This window comes from Hetaerina americana, unplaced genomic scaffold, assembly GCF_022747635.1.
Source record: "Hetaerina americana unplaced genomic scaffold, ioHetAmer1.1.p SCAF_4, whole genome shotgun sequence".
Taxonomy (NCBI): domain Eukaryota; kingdom Metazoa; phylum Arthropoda; class Insecta; order Odonata; family Calopterygidae; genus Hetaerina; species Hetaerina americana.
This window is the reverse complement of record NW_027286985.1, coordinates 69,800,511-69,824,886: the sequence shown is the minus strand read 5'-3', so window position 1 is coordinate 69,824,886 and position 24,376 is coordinate 69,800,511. Positions and strand designations below refer to the sequence as shown.

Genomic DNA, 24,376 nt, shown 5'->3' with positions numbered 1-24,376 from the left:
AAAGAGTTAAAAATGCATTTAAAAACTATTCCAATGGACTCATTTCGGTTCAGTTTTTTAATTTAAATACTTCAGAATATTTTTGTGGCTACTTATCAACTATTCTTATAGAAATACGTGCCCGAAATGTCTCCATTGTTCCAAACGCTGTTATTGAAAATAACTAGTCCAATAGAAAGGTTCTTAAAAGTATTTTCATCATTGAGAACGTTAATAATAGGAATCGAATCATATTAGTCACTATCTTTACCTGATTATTTTTTTTGCGTTGGTAATCGTTCCACTGGCTTAAATGTAGACCGTCACTCGTCTCTTTGCTTCGTATTCATTGCTTCTTAATATGTTGTTCTTTTATACCTCCTCATTTGTGTCAGATGTTGTAGCCATAGCATCTACATATATCTTACTTACTCCACCATGCCATTTAAAGCCTATTTTTTTTAAAGTAATATCTTCGTATATATCCCCCACGAAATCTGTTATTTTTTTCTCTATGCTCTTTCATAGCGTCTCCTTACGTTCCACTCATTTACATTCATCAATAGAACCATGGAAAACCATCTTAAAATGTACATTTGAAGTTTAAATTGCTCCTCATTCGGGTTCTCAGAGAGAGAGAGAGAGAGAGAGAGAGAGAGAGAGAGAGAGAGAGAGAGAGAGAGAGAGAGAGAGAGAGAGAGAGAGAGAGAGAGAGAGAAATACTAAACAGTATCAATGGCGGAAAAGCAACACGAAGGACATAATAGCCACTTGGGATGACAGAAAATGGCTTGGATGAGAAAAACTTGAAGAACCCGACGATGAAAATGACATCTTAAGGGTGTCATAAATGCAATAACTAGGCAATGGTCGTTTTTGGAGTGACGGTGTTATATGTGCCTATTTGTGCCTCCGCAACTAACCCAGAACAAGCGAGATTAGGAATTATGTAGGGCAAGAATATGGAAAAAAGTAATTCTTTCCGGCTCTACTCTTTGTAACTCCAAGATTATAAAAGGATGAAACGATATGAATTTTGTTAAATGTGAAACGCTTATGACTTTTTTACCCTATTAAAACATATGGAATAAATAGTCGAGGGATACGTGCAATGTACTGTTGAATTTGGACCGAAAACCAAAGGACACGGTGATAATGGAAGCCTACCCACCTCCTTCATCTAATCATCATTACGTAAATGTCTCCAAAGAACCAATACAATGAGAAACTGAAACCTTTATAATTTTCATACTTTGCCGACGCATATTTAAGCACAGAGTAGAGAAGGACTCTTTTGTGCAGATGCACACAATCCTCACTTAATTGATGAAATCACAACTGATAAAATTACGATGCATATTATTGGAATTTTTTCATTTTAGTAGTAGCATAGGAAAATTGAAATTAAATATTTCTTCTGCTACAGAAATAATAAATATGCACCATAAATTTTCATCTTCAGATACCGGATTGAAAAAAAAACGATAAAATAAAACTTAGTCCACGAGCGATACAGCCTGCCAATGCAGAGTGAAAATTATAAATATACTCCAAAAAATAAAGTTCACCTACCAAAAGTGAGTTGTGAGTCTAAAGCCTATTAATTATCTAAGTAGAGTCCAAAGTAATATGATATAAACATACTCATTGTTGGATGGCATCGGGGGGCATAAAATCAAGTTCAGGTGGATTCCAGAGAAAGACGGAAGAAGAGAACTTTGCGCGTGTTGAACTTGCTGAATAATTCGAATTCTTCTGCCAAGGTGAAAGTTATTAAAGAACTAGTTTTATCTGGATAGTGTCAGTGGACAAACGATTAATACATTTCGTATGACAGATGAGGTTTGCGGCGTATTGTACTATCTACAGAAAGAGCCAATTTTATACCCAAATGCGTACGCTAACGAAGAGCTGGTATTTATTGATCCTGTTTCGCTTAATCCTTGTCGTTCGGATTCCTTGAGCACAGTCATTCCAATGCCATAAAACCTTCGGAGATGGACTTAATCATAAACCAACGATTGTTATTGACATTTTAACGTTGTTTCCGACAGTGAGTTGCATCGAAGGTAGGCTTCAAATTCCCGTATTTGGATCGGGAAAATTATTTTCCTCTGTTGACACTAATGACGCTGTCACGAATAGTACATGAGGCCTCGTGGGCCTCAGTCATTGAATTTAGTCGAACTTTAAGAGATGAGACAAACATAAAAGAGCATAAAAAGATAAGAGCCACCCAAAAGAAAGGCTGCAAACTAGGAGGAGGATGACCGTTGCGAATCTGAGGACCATAAACCCTCTCCCGAGCGAAAAATATTTGTCTTTCGTAAAATTAAAACTTAATATTTCTCATGTGGCACGCGGTAATTTTGAACACCTTTTATCTCCCGAGTATAAAATTATCTACTGCAGAATTCTATGCTGTTTCTAAATTAGTGTGACTAGTTTCCAAATTCAACCATGATTTCAGCTTTCTTTGCATTAAAAAAAATAATATCTAAGTATGAAAAATACCCTAACTACTAACTTCTGCAGATCCACATTTGATGGACGAAAAATATAATTTTCCCCAGTCGAAACCCATGAAGCTGATAAAATTTGTGCTTGCAGCCATATATCAACTCCAACTAAGCATGTAAACGTTGATTAATGGTCGTGTGAGAAGTAAATGACGTTTTCTTGCCTCTTAAGGGCAAAGACACAGTCACCAAGTTTCAAAGCATTGGAATTCGGAAGGTTCAATGCAAGAAGATTCAATAAGAAACCCTTACCGTTTACTCATGGGAATAGGATTAATATTGATATTCGACCCAGTGAAGGCTCGTGTTTAGCTTTATTGCACCGCAAAAGCCGGGACAATATTTCTGAGGAGTTTTAAATGAGAAGGGAAAGATCGAGAAATTATTTTTGAGGAATACGTCGTAAGACTCATATCAGGCCCCGTATCTGAAAGAGAGTCGACGGTAAAGAACCGTCAACACAAGATGGAAATTCGAAAAATACGAGCATAGAATCGTCAAAGAATATAACAAGAGAAACAATCGTTCCACAAATCTAGTGCTGTAGAGTTTACTTCATTCCCTGTAAATCACTCGATTGGGACAGCCTCTCGATAGCTGATTTATTCTTTGATCACCGTTCTTTTCAATCCCTGCAATAATTTGTGCGATATAAAAATGCTTTCCAAACTGCAAGAAGAATTACGGAAAATATTTTATAGGATAACAGGGATTGGTGTTCGGTTTCCAACGAGGGAAAATGAATTATTGGAATCACACCTTCGGAGGGGAGACTGTTCACCCACCTACAGATTCCAGTTTTGGCAAAGTATAGTAAGGAAAGGATGTATCATACATAATATTGTGAAACTGTTAATTATATAACCTTAATAACTACATTATGGAAATATTTTTTCACATAGAATAGTAGCCATAAGTTAAATTGTTTAAATACGTAAAATTGTACATTGTTAAACGTAATTGAAGCATTACTTATTTTTACTCACAACGCTTAAAAAACTTATTGCAATTGATTGAGGTAAAAGAATAAACGAAAAAAATATCAAAAATTAAACAAATATCCCAGAAACTCATTGCTGACAGGCAGCTAATAGTACACGTAGATCAACGCTTGGAGATGTTTTTATAATGCACACCGGAATAGCTCTTTACTTATCCTCTCCCAACCAGGGTTGCCTCTCCCTTGCATTATTGACTTCTTTACGATGGAGCTATTCGGATATATGAGAGAAAAGTAAATGTTTAAATTAAGGGAATACGATACTAAAAGCCGCATCATTTTCATGGAACTGCACCTCAGTGAAACGATGGCTATGATTCAGTGAATATTTGTATGCGATTAGAACGTCATGAAAAAGGAATGGGCCAATGTTGAGACTTTGAAGACGTGGACTTGTAGAAGTGTCAGGAATAGAAGATAATGTACAGAACAATATATGAACAGCACATGCACTAGGAGCGAAAAAGGTATGCAAGTACAGGATATTATGGAAAACATTAGTTAAATGGACTGAATGCCTGAAATAAACTAAAGACCAGGGTATTTTTGACTCTACTTATCCGGCATGATTTTTCGTAGATATTTATCGCATCTTTTTCCGTTCTTGGGTATTTTCCTGCGTTGATTTCGGCAGGGAAACCAAAGCAAGACTCTCCCTAAGTTTTCCCCACAAATCCATTCCTTCAGCATTGATTTTTTATCGAATTATTTCTATTCCTTCGACTTATTTATTCCTGCTTATTTCCTTTGTATTATTGCTATTGTTTTTCCCTTCGTACAATCCGGCGAAGGATTTAATGGATGAAGGCTTCAATTTCCTCCGAATAAATCCGTTTATCCATATACCTCCCGGGCAATCAAGTTTTTCCGCCTGCCAAGCCTTCTTTCTCCCCTTCAATAAATCCATCACTCTTGTCTTTCCCTCTGTCCGGCTCAGTTTTTCTACCATTCCCCAAACCTGCATCTGGAATGCCTCCTACGCTCTTTCTTGCAACCTCCTTCCCCTGCGTTCACCTTTCTTAGCCTTAAAAAACCATATATTAGAGAGACCTCTCTTTTCTTCTCCGATCGGAGCCATGTCACATATTCTTTCCTTCCCCAAAATTCTTGTTAAATCAGCGAAAATATTGAAGTGGGCTTTAAATGTTCCTTCCTTGTATAAACGTACGGAATCTTGAACAAGGAAGGAACATTTAAAGCCCACCACAATATGCTCCGAAAGCTCAGATATTTCTACACCTACTATTTCACCTTGAGATAAGGTTTCTTTTAGAAGGGGTAACGTGGTAATGCAATGGCACAGGAGAGCCTCGAAGGACTTCGCATTCGGTGTGGAGCTAACGATAGCATCATACTCTAGTGGAGCACATCTTTCCGCAATACAGTCCTCGCGGATTGTAAATGCCTTGTGAGCACGATAAATGCTTTATAAAATTTAATATGGGTCCATCTTGCTCTGAGCGACGATCCGTTATTGCTAAAAGAGTTCCAATAACTTTTATAGGATGACGAAATGTTGCATCAAAAATGAGTTATCGCTTAGGAAGTTTAATGATTTTAGTTTCGAGCCTTGAGAAAATATTTAGAAACGTTAATAAGATAAATATTTCTGATTTCACAATCAGATATAAATGCGTCCGCGCGGATACCACATGCAAGATTCGTGCACTGTACCTAACCGTACATTCATTCCAACTCCTACCCCTCGCTTCGGGAAAATCTTGCATCTATCATTGTTCATAAATAATTTAATTACTTACAAGGACAAGCACTGCAGACCAATTGTGACAGCCATAATCTGATTGAGAGGATTATTTTATAAAGAATTTTGCGCAATGGCTTTAAACAGAGCTCTATTACAAATTCAATAGTGCGATTCTTGCAAATGAGCCGATGCGTGGAAGTATACTCATTTTTCTTATTCAAATACATCCTTGACTGGGCAATTAGAAAATTATTTTAATTTAACACAACGTATACTTTGGAATCGCACCTGACCTCTCTATCATAGATGCTTAACTTACTAATATATAGACTACGACTATTTAAACGACCCTTCAGTATACGAATGAGTGACGCTTCAGTCCTTGGTCGTATGCAATCCCATTGCACTTAAAAGTCTCTGTCACCGGCCATACTGAGTTCATGCATGGATTTTATAAACATTGTTTAAAGGCTCATTTTAACCTAGGGTTAAGACCAAAACTAAGTTTTATGACCACAAGTTAAGTTGAAAACCGACTGTGAAACAACTCAACTATGGGCAGACGATGTTGCTACGGTTGCAATGCTCACATTCTCTAATGAGTAATCCTATTTGTTTATAAAACGATTTTACCGGGAATCTCAAAGTTAAGCCAACGTTCATTGGATGTTCGGATAAAATTGTAATTATTGAAGGAGTAGATAGCGAATCATTTCAGCCTTGCGAGAAGACACATCCCATTACTGTGTTAAGGCACTATTTATAAAATGAATACATTTTAAAAAAGAATGATATAACCACTAAAATTAAAATTGAAATCCATGAAACTTTTTAGTAAACTTATATTTTCACGTCGGTTTGGACTATTAGTTTTTACTCTCTTAGATGAACGCGATCAAAAACATTCGGAGGCTACTGCTATAATACGCAATGTATTTGCAGGAATGTAAGAGCAAAATAAAAAATGCACGGAAGCCGAAAAAAATGAGACGAAGCTTCTTTGAAAGATTTGAAGGGAGAAGAGGAATTCGCATTAAAATATTAACAAGTGTGTGCTCAAGTAACCATTGCGCTTAAGGAGAATTTTATAGCTCGACTAAATGAAACGTAGCACTAAAAATACATAAACGTCTTTAGATTGCATGACCCCCCGACTGACGATCCGGGAAGGAAATAATAATCTCTTCGTTGACAGTTTTTATTTCGGCCACAAAACAGCTTGACGTCGTCGATCCTACGTAATATCCTGCATCATATTCATTGGAGTCCATTCGAAATTAATGTTCTTTCATCATCGATTACTCAAGACCCGAAAATCTATCCCTGCATTCGCTCGCCGTACTCGGCGGCCTTGAGTACGCAAGATGTGTTTCAGTGGAGAAAGTCACTTTAATTAAAGTCACCACCAAAATCCTGTCTTAAAAACGACTTTTCCAATCCACATATTTATTCATACCATTCACCGTGTGGAATGAATTACAGGGTACACATCAGGATGTGCATGAGTAACCACGGATAAATCATATATAATATCGCAAACCTCAACTTAATTAGCCAAAATATTCATTGGAATAAAATTACAAGATATATAATATTTACTTTTTACCCACATCTATACGAAATGTATTGGCTCCATCATGCAATTTCCAGTAGAGTAAATAAACTTTTACGATTAAAATTTTTCTGTTTGCCTTCCTCGCTCCCGGTTCGATTTAATAGATTATCATTTACTAGAAAAACGGTAATGGTACCACTATTTAAGGATGCAAATTTCAACTAAATCATAACTGAATCAGGTATGTTTATAGGCACGTTTGAATCATCCGGATGAAGTTGGCAATTCAAAGCAATGAACTCAATACCGTTCTCATTTACATCTTACGTTAACAATCTTAAAAACGGCATTCCTTATTGCTGTATGCTTCAAGCCGCACATGTACAAGGCGATTTGATCAATTAGCTTTAGTTTGCGGCCAATGTGTATTGTTTTTATGGGACCTCGGTATTAGCACTGGTATGGACTCGGGAAATATATACCACGCCCGTTAGCTCCGTGTAGTACTGCACTTACTCCAGTTAAATTAAAATCCGATTATGCAGTGCATCATATTTTACATCCAAATAATTTTTACACCATTAATTTCGTTCAGTATTATTTGACTCTCTCTGCTTCGATATTCCTTTGCTCTCCCCTCTATTAGTCTTCGGAATTCCATTGCCTCTCAGTACATTTCCTACTCCCAAATATTTTGCCCTTTTTGAATCTCTACTAGCAGTCGCCTCTTTTCCCCTGCCATACCTCGAACATAGTCGTTTCTGTCCCTATTCGTTCATTCTATTTCATTCTTTTCTACATCCACAGCAGAAATTCTCTTTTCTACGTTTATTTTTTGTATCAGTGCACCTGAGTCTAATGTAAGTGTTCTCTCAAAATCCGATGATCCAATATCTTAGCACTTCACCAAGCATAAAAAGAGTATATTTGCAATCACCGGCGTATTCAATCTGCTGGCAATTTATTGGGACTACTATTGCATAAGAAAACAAGCGAAAAATTTCGATTGGTATAAAAAAAATTTCCGAATATACTACGCTCAATTTTCATTAGAACCAATGATGAAATCGTTTTCACGAGGTAACACTATACGTCATACAATTTTTGCGTTTCGTATATCTTTTCAATAAAGGGAACTTGGATGGGGTTCCAAGGAAGTTAAAATACGGATAGCAAACATTACGATTGGAAACTAATACCACTTACAGAACACACCTGGAAAATGATATACGAGATGGGATGGAGAAGTTTACTCCGAACAAATTCTAACTCGATGACAATCAACCAAAATGGTACAATAGAGAGGCCAGAGCGACGTTAAGAAGGAAAAGAAAGATGCATTTATATTATAAATACTGTTGAAAAAAAAACGAAGAAACTCTAATGAAGATGGGAAACGGTAACATCGTAGAATGCCGTGAAAAAAGATAAAAATTATAAGACAAGCCTTACGTATCTTGTAATGCAAAATGTCACGCAAATATTTAGAGAGTAACTAAGATCATTTTGGTTTTACGTCAGGGAAACATAAGGAAAACGCCCAACGGTGCATTATTCAAAGTCAGCAAATTAATCAATTGTTACAGACAGCGTAAACAAAACAAATACTTGAATAATTTATTTTCATATCCATAAATTGAATAGTTTATTTCCATATCATCAAAAATATTAATGCCCCACGCAGCTGAAAATCTCATAGGCGACGTATTTTTTTTCGAGAAAGGATTAGAAAAACAACTCCGAGGGATAAATCCAAACAAATCCCCAGGTCAGGATGAAATCTCTGTTAGAATACTGAAGCAACCTACTGAAGACATAGCGCCTTATTCAGAAATAATTTTTTAACCTGTCGGTGGAAGGTTCAATGCCTCGCGACTGGAAGCCAGATCAAATAATCCTCCCCTTCAAAGGCGACGAGCGGGAGGCCCCCAGAAATGTCCTTAAGTGTCTAAACTACTCAATCAATCGTTGTGATGGCGACTTTTGCAATTAAAAATAACCAAGCAAAAAAGTAGTTTGCAAATTTACCCGGATAGTAGTGCATCGTATGATTGATTACCACTTTAGTGAGATAATTGTCCGGACTCTACACGTGGTAATTATTTGTAAAATCCTGCGAGGAACAAAAAAAACATTGGCATCATTAATGCTACCAAAATTCAAAACGACACCAAGGAAATCCCGCAAGTGCGAGTAGAACAGTAATATTCTTCCATTGGCCAAACTTCCAACCCAATCCCCGAAATGCTCTCAACTGACCTCCTGTCGTCTCTTCCCTTCAACACACAATTCAACAAAGGAAATCAACCCAATATTTGTATTTCCGTAACAAAAGAATCCACAAGCAGTCGACTATATATTTCCTTCTACTCTGAACGAATATTTCAATCCTGGGATCGATGAGGACATTTCATTTGAACGGTCATGAAATCATTTTTAGACTCCCATCCTCTCGCGTGCCATTTTTTTCTCTCGCCATCTACTGGTTTCCTGCGGAGCAAAATTCTACATCAGTCCCGTTCGAATAAAGAGTGGCCACCGAGCTTTGGTACAAAAGTGACAGACTTTAGGAACACTGTACGTTCTAGCGCAAAAGATATATAGCTTGAATTTCATCGCAAAACACTTTTGGATGAATGTTGTTGCAGCACGGGATGCAAATCATTTCTCGAAAGGCTCGGATTTAAAGATGTAGTTATTCTTTTCAAGCAATAATTTAATTTTTCGCCACGTAGGACACATTTAGCATGTTACTATAAAACTCTTCAACCATTCCATCACTTTGTTTCTTACTGTTGCCTTGCCACAGCGCCGTCGTGGTTTAAACCGTGCGTTAATGTTTAGTTTCATTTGTTTATCTGTCACTTATTGTTGTTATTTGTGTATTGCACTAACTAATGTAAAATTCCTTGGTGCTTTTTTGCTGCTAAAATAAATATATAAGTAACAGTGTTTTGGGCTGACATAATGAACTCCTTGACCAATACAAAGTAATTATGACATCAAATAAATTCATTTCGAAGGGGTAAGTTAGGCTAATCATCATTTACCACCTCCACGCCCAAAGACAAAAAAATTATTGACGACTCTAATTTAGAGGTTAAAATTATTTAAAACAATGTTATTGGTGAATTATATATGTACTGATTACCCTATTACGTGCATTATTTCGATATTTTATAAATTAATTTATTGAGCTTGCACAAAATTTCACTCCTGGAAGTCCGGCGATATGTTACTGTTATTGTTATGCATTCGAATACGATTTGGAATATTCCTAGTTCACTTCTGAGTGAAATATTCTTTCCCATGCAGCCTTCATCGATGGATGAACATAACAAAGAATCCTCGTTAGCCTAAAAAGAGGCTCCTTATAACTTTGAGCGTGGTTTTGTACCTCACGGAAACAGCCATTGAAGCAAGACGACAGGCGTATATTCGTGTATTTAGAGATGTGGGTTCGGATATGGATGGGAAAAGGGTAATGGACTAAAAGGAAACCAAACGAAAAAGTAATAGGCAAGATATAATTTCTGGGAGAAGTCCAAAGGAAGGAGAAAAGGTAGGTGCAGAATATTTTGATTGGCGATTAAATGTTGAAGACTATGATAGAGAAGGGAGCGTTCGTTTGTCGAGTGAGGGAGGGGGGGGAAAGCAAAGTCACATTAGACGGAATAAATAAAAATAGAATATATGCCGAACTTATAAAGGGTTTATTTTTATATGGAGTCATGTTGGGCCTTAGGTGAGGCTAATAAATGTAGCGATGTCTGTGCTTATCCAAAACCTACTTAAAGCGGTAGAATACCAATATCGCAATAAAAATAATATTTTTTCACACAACTGTTATTCAACAACAATTAAAATAGTCGTCACTATTAATCATAGTTCAGCAGATTCAATCTTTTTGCTAATTCTATTTTTACTTAGAAAGAAAGCAAGAGAACACAAATGTCTCCAGTGATCATATTATCAGTTTTTATGTCATTATCTTTTGTTTCTTGAGTTTAAAATCTTGATAATTAATGTTTTATGATTTTGAAAGTCAATTGTACTCTGACCAACAAACGTTTGCAAAATGAAATACGTAAAATATTTCCCTAAGTTTGCGAAGGAGAAACATGAAAAGAAAGCGACTAAAGAAACTCAATCGCTACCGACCACCGCTGTTAGCTCGCGTCAACAGGTTCTCGAATGAATTCCTTCTCGAGCAAGTGGAAGCATAAGGAGACAATGGAGATGAATATCCCAGGATCCCCGTAGGCGGTCGTGACCTCGGATGCATATTCCAAATACTATCGTGACTATCTATCTAAGATTTACCTCCACGCACTCTCTCTCTCTCTCTCTCTCTAGTGTTTTCCCGGCTAAACGCCCACCAAGCGCACGCAACCTCTCCTTCTCAATCCACGATGACCTCCATTTCCATTCTTACTCCCGACTCATTACACTATTTTAGACGACAAGCAATCTTGTGTACACCTAATGTCAACTTTATTTTACGTGGAAAACCCACCAAAAAGCTACACGCCTCAATATTTCACGCTGGCCCCAATACAGGATCGAAAGGGAAAAAAATTTTTCTCGCATTATTTTTTCCTACACATGTCTTGTCAGCAGTAATCAGGTCAGCGACCGAAATTGATCGTACTACACATTAAGGGACGCATTTCTTGAGGGAAAAGCATTGCAAGCATAGAAGAGATTTTTACACGTCAAAAAAGAATTTCACAGAAGATACATCGGAAAAAAGCATTATTCAGATGAGACAAAATTTTAGATACATGTTTTCGAAAATAGGATAATTTTTGGAACCATAATTTGGAGGTTTTTTCTTAAATTCTGTTCAGTTTCTTAAATCCATTGTGTATATAGCACACATAAATGTCTAGCGATCTACACTTAAGCTTTAGCGGTAAGGCATACACGTACGAAAGCCACACTCCCGTTTCAACACTACGTGTATACGCTTCAACTGAATGGGCTCGTTCCTTCCAGAATCAAAATCACAAATATACAGGCAGTGTTATCCTGAGTGGTGAGGATTTGGCCATGAATTAATACAGGAGTCTATTTTTGAATTTTTTTGTGATTAGCCCCTAAAACAACATCAAGGAGGGGAAACCTCTCTAAAGGTCGACCCAGATTCCTTTCCGCAGTATAATGTCTCGACCTAGACGGGATTTCGAAATAATCCGCGCCGTCTTAATTGGATTCAAAATTCTTCGGAGAAGAGTATGTGCCCTTAAATCAAACTCGCTAATTACCCGAAGGCTCACCCAACCTGGTAAGCCGCGCTACGCGCTTAACGCTTTCGCCAATGATTTTTTTATCCCTTTCGCGGTCGCTTGGTGAGCCAAACTGTATGAAGAGTGCAGGGTGGAACCGTGAGTTTGCTCAAGGTAAGATCATCCGCAGCTGACAAACTCACACACAATAAAATGTCTATATCACTCATTAATACGCAAGTATTAAAGGCATCATGTTACTACACTGAAACTGAAGATGTTTCAATAAACTAAAATAACCACATAACCCCAAGACTGAACTCCTTAGGGGCACGAAGAGGTGGAAAAATAAGAGTTTACACACAAAAATAGGGATAACAGGATGAAACATTAATCTGAAAACTCTCACACTCGGGTCTATGGTACACAGTGGCCCTTGTGAGTAAATTCAGCATAGTACTGAGAATGGAATAAATGCCCTAGTAGCAGTATTTAGGGGAGGCGACCGATAGTTGAGGTCATTTGCGCCATCGGGTATGGACAGGAAAGGATGAAGGGTGGAGAGAAACCCGGCGTCGGCATCAGCCTTCTCTTTACGAAAGGCGCCAAGGGATCCGCAGATTAACATCCCATCCGACGGACGGCGTACTCACTCAAAGTGCCCTCCACTAAACACCTCAAGTAGGGATCGAGATACCACTGAAAAATATTCAAAACCGCCGGGACTTGAACCCGGGCCCTCTGGGTGGGAAGCCAGTGCGATAGCTACCGCACTATCTCGGTCCCCATAAACGCCCACCAAGCACAAGCTCTCAAAAAGAAATATATATATCACTATATCACAGTGATATAGTGATATATATTTTTTATATTTCAATAAAATTAGTAAAACATTCACAGTGAAATGTATCGGTATTCCGCTTTGTGCAAAACGATATCGCTTTAAAGATATCCCCTGGAATACGTACGCACAACATAAATGTAGGCAAATAGTACCATTCACCTAAAACAACATGAAATACTCGAGTACCGATTTATTTAAATAATAGCAATTCCTTCACAGGAATCACGGCCACAACAAACCAAGTATAAGGACAGGAATATTTAATGTTTTTTTCATTATTAACTTTCCTATGACCAATAGGAACAACATATAATTCATTAGATTACCCCCGTAAAGGGATTTGCAATCGAGTTTCAGAGTCACAGTCGCTCAGAAGATACCAACTTAGTGATTCCATTTCAGCATAAATTTTTTAATTAGCAGTTTTAAATTAGAATCAGTCTCTATCCATAATTCATGTAGCACAGTTAAAACATAACCAGAAAAGTTATTATGATATTATAATGTTAAGCATTATGATACCAAGACAATATCAAAACTTGAAGCGGAATACGAACCGCGATCTGAGGATAACTTCCTGAGCACGCAACTTCGGCTTCTCACCATTAAAAAAACAATATGAGTTTTAAGTAAAAACTAGTATATACATTGTAGTACGTTTCTAATATAGCAAGAAGAATATTCATTATTATTTAGTAATCTACCAGTAATGATTTTTTGGAATGGAAACAAGACAAATTTCTAAGCCTCGCCTAACAAGACGCAACCTGAAACTCTATCGTAAATTGCAACAAACCCATATTCGATTCCGCGCATTTTCTACCTCTTTCCATTCTGCCCAAACTTCTGAGAATCTCAAAAGCCAAATATTTTAAACACGATAATCTGAGATTTTCATAAAATTAAATTAAATTTTGTCGAATTACTTTCTATATAGTATTTGATATAGCATTGTAATAGTATCCACAGGCTTATTATATTATTCTTATATTGATACAATAGCCCATATCCATAAATTAACGTCAGCCGGTGTAAAATTTAAATCTGAGATCATTAATATATTTAGAGACAAGAAAAACCCAATTAACAAGAGTGTAGCACATCATCTGGAATACCCAATTAACAAGAGTGTAACACATCATCTGGAATAGCGATTACTTCAGTATCACCAAACAGTCGCAAAGGACTTTGTGCCTCTAACAAAAACGACAATGAAGACTGCATTTTATTTCAACTTCTTAAAAATGAAAGCATGACATTACGTATGTTCTTTATTGAAACATTATCAATGATTTATGAAGATCTTTTTTTGGTAACGAAGGTGGTCGGTAGTGGCCTTGAAATATCTGGGGCACTTGTAAGAACGTTCGTTGACTGGTTCGTCGGCGTGAGTATCGTGGGGAGGGTACCCGAAAACAGACAAAATATGGCCAAAATCCCCACCCGAAGCTTTTCATTTTCATTTTTTACAGCATAATCCAACAACCCACCTTTCGTCAAGTTAAAAATGCTCACTTGGAAGAAGACTTTTCCTTGCCCCCGCATCGCCGACAGTTTCAAATGATAAAAGCTATCAATGGCAATTATTAAGCTTTTACCATCCAATTCTATATTATCTCCTGCTGGTTTTACTTTTTCAGTAGCTGTTTAAAAAGGCTCATTCTCAGTAGTGTCAAATATTTTCAATTTTATCTACATCTACGCAATACCCAGTAATCTACCTCAAGAGCGCAAGGCAGGGGGTGGTGTTAGGGAACCAGCCATTCATTCCGAAATATTAGTTCACACATACACTTGAATGCATTTTAGCTCATCATATGCAACTCTCGTGTTCATAACTGACTATATAAATCATACAATTACTGCGTCGCTCGACGGATCCATCAAATTAATTTCATTTTTTTGGGTTCTTGGGTACGATTTTGTCATAGTTGCATACCTGTAGTGACAGGGGAGAACGAGTGCATTAACTAATCCATTGGTGACGGTTTCTCTCTTATTTTATCCCGGAGATCTAATCTAACATTATAATTTTGTGCAAGAAAATACAGGTGCCCTTTACCTTTCTAAAAGTCTATACTACACTCGATGCGCATGGAATGCCCATACGCTGCGCGATGGAATAATGACTGAAGAGTCTGAGTTCAATTCCAGACGTGGTACCCTCAGCTTTACCCAAGCTGTGTGATTTTTGGAGTGCTTGATCTTCGTGACAAATCACAGGCGTTATGGAGAAATGACCTACACTGATGTTTAAATATCACCCTCCGTATGCGACTTAATACGCAGAGAGCTTTTACCCTCAACTATCAAACCAACCTTCCGGTTGATTACTGTGGTATATTACCCTATCTACAAGCACTTAAATGGCATCTGATTGCTGGCCAAATATCTATCCTTGGGGTTCGAATCTCACATTAATGCCAAAGTTTGTCAGCGAAACTAATTGAATGGTAAATCTTGATGATTTCCTAGAGCTGACTCTAAAATCGTATTGAAAATTACACCGGTAGGTTATATTTTTCGCGTGCAGCTGTAGTGTCAATATTTTACTTCTAATTATCCTTAAGGGTTGGCCAACACCAGTAGGAGAGTGTTATTTCAACAAATGCATCCCGCAATTGAGTAATAAAGCCCTATAACGTGGACAAGAGAAGAAAATGTTGAACAAGAGTTACGCCTTATGAATACGCCCCACTGAGAGGAATATTGCTTTCACGGTTGAAATTATAAGAATTGAGTATCTTCGACAACAGTGAAACACGAGTGATGATAATAAAAAAGTCTGCAGGCGGTCTTTCAGACGCAATCCCCTACTGACCTTCTAAACCAAGCGGGGGAAAGGGACACGGCTGAAGTCAAACACCCACGTGGAGAAAGTGACAGCATAACGGCAGCGAATGAGGTGAGATCTTGGGAGTGGAAGTCGTCGATTTTTATTCATGCGGCAGAACAGAAAGGCCAAGACTAAATACATCAAGGTTACAGGTTATGCTTTGGGAATTTTCAATTGGTAGAACAGTTCGTAATTAAAATCTATCACCATTGCGCTGCATCAATTGGCTAGTCGTATGCTCCTCCTGTCAGTAATAAACATTTAGAAAAGTCTTACCGGATTAAAATCCGTGCTAAACATACGCCTTAGACCGTTGCAAATGAAATGCAAATATTCACTCACGGAATAATTTATTGTCTGATTAAATTCCAAGTTTTCCGAAGAGAATCTTTGGAAAAAATAAAAAGATAGAGGCCATCTAAACCTAATCGGATATACGCTTATGTAGAGTTAACGGTGATACTACTTAGGGATGCACGATCTAAAACTTGTATTAAGAGAGAGACTGCCGCCCGGTTAGATTCAAGTATTCATTTTTCCCGGCTGCTAAGCTACCGGTACGACTCAAGGGGGAAACACCATGACGGAAATGGTAAGCACTGGCGAAAATAGTTAGGAACGTAAAAGTTAAACTCTCCTTCAACTGACTTCATGGATGCCGTCCGAACGCCTTCCGCCACGTGCCATTGGGCCGGGTGGCAGGAAGCCTTGTGAATAAATTTGCAGATCTAATGCATTTGTAAACTGTCCAGCTTGCATGGTTAAAATGCTACCTGGGAATTAGTGGTTACGTTGCATGTGAACCCACCCTTTTGAGTGGGTTTCCTTATTTGTCTTCTTATTGAAGTGGTAACTAACAGTATACCAATTGTCATGTGTTAAACGGATATTGCGTGAATGGTGTGGGGGATCGAGATGGTGCGGGGGCTAACGTACTGGCTTCCCACCCAGAGGGCCCGTAATCCGTTCAAATCCCGGCGGTGTTGAATATTTTTCAGAGGTATCTCGATCCCTATTTGAGGTGCCTTGTGGAGGGCACTTTGAGTGAGTACGCCGTCCGCCGGATGGGACGTTGAACTGCGGACCCCTTGGCGCCTTTCGTAAAGAGTAGGCTAATGCCGACGCCGGGTTTCTCTCCACCCTTCATCCTTTCCTGTCCATCCCCCTATGGCGCAAATGACCTCAGCTGTCGGTCGCCTCCCCTAAATACTACTATGAATGGTGTGTTTAGTCGTCCCCCTTCCACTTACCCTTTCGATGGTTCGCGCGATGCCTTGTGTGTACGAAAATATTATAGTAGATATATGTAGTATGGTTGCTGATCTAACACTCCCTGCCACACGTCTTTTCGATGGTTTCCGGGATAGTGTAGAGATATAGAATAATAGAGGTGATATATTTATAACATGTAATCAAAGGCAAAAAAGCGAATAAATTAAAATATCAGGTGAGGTAGAGTTGGTATGTGAAGCTTGCGCAAGACCAATCCTAGGATCGATGATCAGCTACAATTATTAGAGCGATATTCATTATTTATATTGCATTAATTTCTGTTTAATATTTATGCATTAGATAAATAAATAAAATTGTCTACTAGACTTTCGCAACAATTAATAGCCTTCCGCTAAGAAAAATGCTTACTACTTAACTCGATTGGGTGTCACAGTTGACCACGTTCCCTGGAAGGTTGGGTATAATTCAGCTTAAGGTCCTAAAGAATTGTTGACCCTAAAACAAATTTCAAAAGTGAGTGTAGGAAAATAAAAAAAGAAAGACCTCGATGGTCAATTCAACAAATGGTGATGAATGGTGGTAGAGACAAACATTTATTAAAGAACTGGGTAAATATCCCAAATTGCTTTCACGAAAATCAATTAATTCATCGCAATCTGTCATCGCAATTCTTTTCAATGGACAACTTAAAGACCAATACTTATCCAGAATTTGCAATCCATCAGATTTAGTCGTAATCTGATTAATTTTTAGCAGAGTCACATTTCAATTTCCTCAATTTTATAATATTTTAGGATCACTGTGACATTTTAAAAAATCCTTTGGAGTTAATTACTTTGAAATAAAAACAGCGATAACTTTGAAATGCCACAAATATATGGCGTAAGGCTCGCTAGATTTAGTTATCTTGATCCTTCATTTCAAACGTTGGAGAGGAAGATTTATGTGCAGAAGTTAATTATCGTAAAACACACACACACACACTCACTATTAAGCCCCTCAATGGTCAGAAAGAGTGCAATTAATTTCTAACTTCCATCCATTTAATGAAATATTATTAAGAGATCGAATTGAAGAATTTGGAGAAAAATGTAGACATATCTTTAGCGGAAATTGAATTTTCAATATATCACGTAGAGAAAATAGTTACTCAATCTTATGATATTGGCTCAAATTGGCGTTGTCAATGGCTGAATTTTTTTTGGTTATTGTCAATGCTCTGAAAATACCGCTAAAGATTTTTCTGTCTCCTTAAATGGATAAAGTATAATTGGCTCGAACATTCAAACATTTTGGACGAAATTTCATTTCAGGCGATTGGGAAAAAATGTTGTTGTGGAAAAACCAATAGTCTAGCTTATAGATGGCTAAATCTAGTTGCATTGCAGTAAAACCTTACTACAAGTAGCTGAATTTCTCACATCACATTCCATACGCATTTTTGCCAGATTTTTTTTCTACGAAACTAATCAATAATAAGACCAACCAGCAAGTAGGCGGATGTGATTTTTTTAATGTACTAATTCAAAATATTGATGAGCTTTTAAAAGTGTTCTAATTTTCCAGTTATTATATCCAGGTATATATTTAATGTACTTGCTTTTTTCAGCCGCAATTAGACAACCAATAGTGCTTTTACAACATTTTTTTGTGATCACGGGTTCACGTGTTTCACTATCTTTTAAGACAGTCACGCGCAAAATAACGAGGGCATATTTGAATCAGTTAACGTCGCAAATTTATCTTTAGGACGTATTCACACTAATATCCATGATGTTAGTGATACAGTACTGCTAGGGGACAAAATGGAGCAACGAAGACAAATGTATGCTTACACTATTGCTTCAAATTTGTGCATGAAGAAAGACATGTTTATCACTCGCCCAAAGTGGTGGAAATTGTTCCAGGACTATCGATCTTTGCCTTGTTTAAATCGTCTTTATTTCCTCCAGATCCCTCTGGAAATTATTTTTGAATGGTTTTCGCCACATACTGAGATACATTTTTTACCATTTATCATTCACAAACACTTCTCTGGAAAACAAAACGTTAACTATTATGATTAAAGTCATACAACACACCACCTCACCTCTACAATGATTTATTTTTTTGTCTATTACGATGAGATATTGTAGAATTTATGAATTGTTATATGACTCATTAGAATACACCGAAAAATACAAGAGTCAAAATAAAACGTCCTCGCGTGCTATTAATTTAAAATAAAGACTAAACACGATGACCTAAGCCATTTTTACTCGTAAAAACTGCATAAACTATCGAAACTAATGCTTAATATCTAACTGTAGCGAATTATTCAATGACTATTTCAAATTTTTCCAAAGGCCACGAACGACTGCCCTACAAAAGTAATAATATTAAGCCTAAAGCTTTGTGAGATTTTTTCCTCCTTACGCTAAGCGCAGGTAGATTTTTAAAACGGTTTTGTTTGATCACGATCAGTTAAATTCCACCGAAACACTGATAAAAATCAAATAAGTATTCTCATGATGAACGGCAGGTAAATGTTGACGCATTGCGTCTATTAATTCATACGCGAAGGGGGGTTACTTCGGTGTTCGCCGTGTCTTTCGTCGTTACTTTCGCGTGAACCAGTGAGCAGTGAACGATACTATATTTCAAAGAAAATGAATAGGATTAAATTCTAAAAAATATGAGTCATTTAAAATATATAAAATGGTGGCGAAATCAAAATCAACGACGCTTTTACACAACCACAATCTAAAACATTTCATATCTCGCTGACCACTAAAAACACACGAGTGATAAAATATTCATTTAAAATGTTTAATGAAGACTAACACCATGTATAACATTTGATATAAACATGAGCATTGGCGAAAAAATCTATCCTAGAATCAACTATTCCTGTCACCCTTGAATCATTCAAGTAGCTAAAGCACTGTAACTCCTGCAATAAATATAGCCAAAATGTTGGCGTGCCAGGTCTGACTCACCTCCTCCGTTTTTGTAGCAGAGGTATGGGAACCTCCACACGTTGGCCAGGTCTACGGCGAACCCGATGACCGAGAGGAGGAAGTCCACCTTCTTGCCCCACGTCTCCCTCTCCTCGCTGGACGGGCAGCCTGTCGCTGCCGGGACAGCGGCGGCGGCCGCGTCCCCTGCCATCCCGCCGCCGTTCGCCGGCGCGCTGTTCGACGCCGACGTCGGGCTCGTCGGGGACGTCGGGGAGGTCGCGTTTGGGTGACCCGAGCTGGCCGCCGCCTTCGCGTCCGGGGCCATTGCCGGTCGGTGGACGTCAGTCAGCGATCACGGATCAATCGCCCTCTCCGAGGGAAACGTGCGTGTATCTTATTAGGGAGTCGGGAGGAAAATATTTCAAAGGGGGGAGGAGGAAGAAACAATTCAAGGGTAAAGAGAGATGCACGGCGAGAGATCGACTGCGATAAAAACAGCGAAAGTGGACAAAACACACAAGCACAATAACTAATGCTTTGCGCGAGGGTTCGAGCACTGTGCGCGAGGGAGTATGAACAAGACTTCACACATGTACAGCAAGTATGAGTGGGGTGGCAGGAGAGAGAGAGAGTGATATATACGCGAGCCGGAGTCTTCTTCTTCCTCTGAGGAGGTGGTGGGTCGGTTACGTCGCCTCCTCCACGTTACTGCACCGGGAGAGTTGCAGGGAGAGTGGCGGCCGAGTGGTTCGCTTCATCGTGGCGGTGTGAAAGGTGCCGGAGGTCGGGCAGGTCGACGTCCTTGGGGGCAGGGCGCCGCCCTACTCCGCGGTCCCGAAGCGGCGCTGGTCGGCCGGGCCAGATGCAGAGTCCTCCACCCTGAGCCTGACAAGGGAAAGAAAGAGATTTTTTAAATTAATTAGGTGCACGCACTTAAGAGTGGAGGGAAAGTTTCAATACCTTTATTCCCTTTCGGGATGTGTGTTGGCGGACAAAAAAAATGCAAAATAGATTGAAATTGGATAAAGAAATAAAATATGTACATATATCTAAATATATAAATGCATAACACACACATATGTATATATATATTTATGTATTCATGTATATATATTATATTTAAATATTTTGAGGCTAGTATATGTGTGTGTGTATATTCACAGGGTGCGGCAACATAACTTCCTTTTTTAAGGGGTTTTGCTTAACAAAAAAGGAAGTTATGTTGCCGCATCCTGTGTATATATATATATATATATATATATATATATATATATATATATATATATATATATATATAAACACACACACTTGTCTAAAAATATTTTTCAAAAAGATTTATTTAAATACAAAAAACTCATATTTTGGTGGTCCCAGCCACATTCGTCAGAGCATGAGTACCATTAAAATAATTTAATTAATATTTTAAAATACATCCCTTCAAGTTAGCGCAATTCACCTACCGCTTAGAGTTCCTCTCATCATGCAGTGCAATGGGCATCGTTCCCAATGGACATAACATATAATTTCCATCCTCTAGTCTGCCACCTCCCCACACCCCTTCCTCCATATTATGCACACCAATTATGCCACTCTGTCTCCAACACTCAAATAACCTGGCGTACGCATACTTTACATTTATACAGTCCCGCATCAAAGTTATACATTTAAGTGCCTCCTATCTCCACTCCAATATCCTAAAGAAAGCACCATTTTCTTTTAAAGTCGCCGTAAAAATCTTTAGAAAAGCTTTCTACTCTGAAAACCTCCTATTCTCACTATGGGTTATCATTACCACTGCAAGTCTCCACCCCCAACTCTCTTCCTCCACCCCTCCAAACCTGACTTGAGACCAATTTCCGCTAACCCTCTCCACCGCCTGGGGTTACTGCTAAACGCACTCCTCAGTCGAAAGCCCCTATTAATCAGGAATCGGCTCTCTTTGGGCATACTTCTGATGGAGAAATCTCAAATCTTTCTTCGACTCCCTGAACCTCAAGTGAAAAATCGCTTCTAAGCAAGGGTTTTCCCTTTTTACCAGCCGACCTGCCTACCAGCCTCCCAAGTCAACTATGTTACTATTCTTACCGATAACCTCAATTTTAGCCAAAACTTCAGATGAAAGGATTTTTGCAATGCTCAACCTATACGCCTACAAAAGACTAGAAATATCCACACCGCCTCACTGCAATTCAGAGGCCGATTCCCCCACCAGCCGAAACCTTTTCCCCATATCGTCCGGTAGAAATCTTAATCAACCTTCTCCTACCCAAAACTAATACTTCTTCCTTCCTCAATTCCTCAAAACACAAGGGCAATACCATTTCCACATCTGAAGCATTTGCTTGAAAAACTCATCAAAAATATCAAAATCGTCATCACTTCAGCAGCTTAAGGTTCCAGAGTTGCAGTACTTAACACCACAGATAATAGGAGCTAAAAAGATAAAGACACGTCCTTATAAGTAGACACCCCGACTAATCGATTGAATACAGAGGTCCCCGTGAAGACCTATCCGACTAATACATCTTATCTCTTTTCCCACCAAATTCCTCTACCTCTCAGATCTATATTCTCCCAGAAAATCATGGACGAAATATTCCTGGTATACCCATCGTTTATTCCCGTAGATCTTCAACGGAAAGCATATCCGTATTTGTTAACCACTATCTCCAGCCCTTTGGCCAATCCCTGTTGTCATTCATAAAGTGCACCATTCCCTAGAAAAACCTCCTTTCTACAGAATACAGACATAATTATTGCATTTATTGATGCGACCTCCCTATACACATCTATCCCCTATGAAGAAGGTATCTTCTCTCTCCAACATTGCCTTTCCAAACTCCTTAAGCCTCTAGCACAGGTTTCCTTTTACATTCTACAAAATTTATTTTCACATGTAAGTCTTTCACATTCGATATTCAACTATAACCACTGCAATAAGATCATAGTTTACACCATCAGAAGTTAGTTCGGCCCTTCGTATATGAATCTCTACCTTGGTCTCCTCGACCAATATTTTCCCTCCCATTACACCCCGAAGCCTTTACTTCGGCTAACATTCATTCACGATATTTTTCTCGTTTGGCAACATGGCATGGACTTCCTTTTATCTCTTCCCTCAATTCAACATCCTCTTGTTTCCTTCACTTTCACCATTTCCTCCACTCAAATCACATTTTGAAACTTCCCAATCTCCCTCCTCAAAAATACATTCCAGACCTCAGTCCATATCAAACCCACAAACAAACATTTGTATCTTAATTTCAAAAGCTGTCAACCTCTCCACAATAAACAGTCAATCCCTTATTCCCTTTTTAGTCGAGGCTACCGCATCTGCAACGACCCTGATTCCCTGAATATATTCCTGACTAGACTTCATACCTTTCTCATCCAAGGTTATTCGGAGTCCCTTCTGCATAAAAAAATCCTAAAACATAAGAAAGTCTAACGGATGTGAATTTCTGGGTTTCTGTTGGCTAGCGCTATCTCGCTCCTTCTTTTAAATTATATATATATATATATATATATAAGGGATAAAATTGGAGGGAGTAGTAGAGTTTTGTTACTTGAGAATCATTTCTATGAATAATAATATAATAGAGATAATGAAGAGAATATATTGACCAAAACAACAACAAACAACTGCTGCTAACAATTATATAAGTCTCGGCAAAACGAAACAAATCATAAACACATTTGTTTCGGCATCATGTGGCACCGATACGAAATCCGAAATATTGGAAAGTAAGAAAGTAATAAAATAAGAACTACAGAAATTAAGATATGGAGGACTCTAATAAAAACAAGTTGGAAATATGCAAAGTAAAATGAACTCTCACGTAATGGAAAAAATTGACGCAATAAAAAACTAGAAAAAAGAAAAACCACATTAATAGGTCACCTAATAATTCACCCCAATTGATTTTATTTAAAAACATCATCAAGGTTGAAGTACCGAGGTATAAACTAACAGAGCAATCAATAACATCCTATTTGGTTAGGATCATGGAAAGAATGGATTTCCATTCCTATGAGGAATGAAAAAACAGATTCTGACCCCGGGATATGGATGTAAGGCACTGCCTTTAGTGTGTGATGATGGTGTTGATACAAATAAGAACTTCGCTGCAAAGCAGTACTGATAAGTACAAGAAGCGACTCTAACGATCATTAGCATTAAGAAAAACAAATGGATCAGTAATCGCACATGATTAGGCCAGAATAAATTCACATTCACGTTAAAACCGCAAGCCGCGCTCGAATTTTCAAATGGGGCGATCGAATGTTCATCTCGAGCGGAGAACGTCATGAGCGTGAAGGGCTCAGATTTCCTTAAGGTTGTTACACATCATCCGAATGAACTAACGAGCGAACGAACAAACTGTCTTACGAAAGAAATTGCGACTGAGCGCACTAGAGAATGAAAGAAAAAGATCGTGAACTTACGGGAGACTGTACGAACTGGAGAATGAATGAACTAGTCAATGAACAACTCAATGAAAGACGACCGAGTGAAAGGGATGCGACCAATGCGGACG

The 24,376-nt window shown here is 38.2% G+C and overlaps 1 protein-coding gene across 3 annotated transcripts in view; it reads right to left on the bottom strand.

The window, feature by feature from the left end:
* The window catches only part of DAT (Sodium-dependent dopamine transporter), a 208,858-nt gene that overhangs the window by 131,948 nt on the left and 52,534 nt on the right, over positions 1 to 24,376 (bottom strand). For 2 of the 3 annotated variants that reach the window (XM_071590852.1, XM_071590853.1), the window contains exons 2-3: positions 20,481 to 20,723; positions 19,878 to 20,231 (exon numbers count right to left, since the gene is read on the bottom strand). In XM_071590852.1, coding sequence (XP_071446953.1) covers positions 19,878 to 20,163 — 286 coding nt within the window. In that variant the 5' untranslated portion in view covers positions 20,164 to 20,231; positions 20,481 to 20,723. Of the gene's footprint in view, positions 1 to 19,877; positions 20,724 to 24,376 lie in introns of all 3 variants that reach the window. The other variant, XM_071590854.1, reaches the window with a different exon arrangement.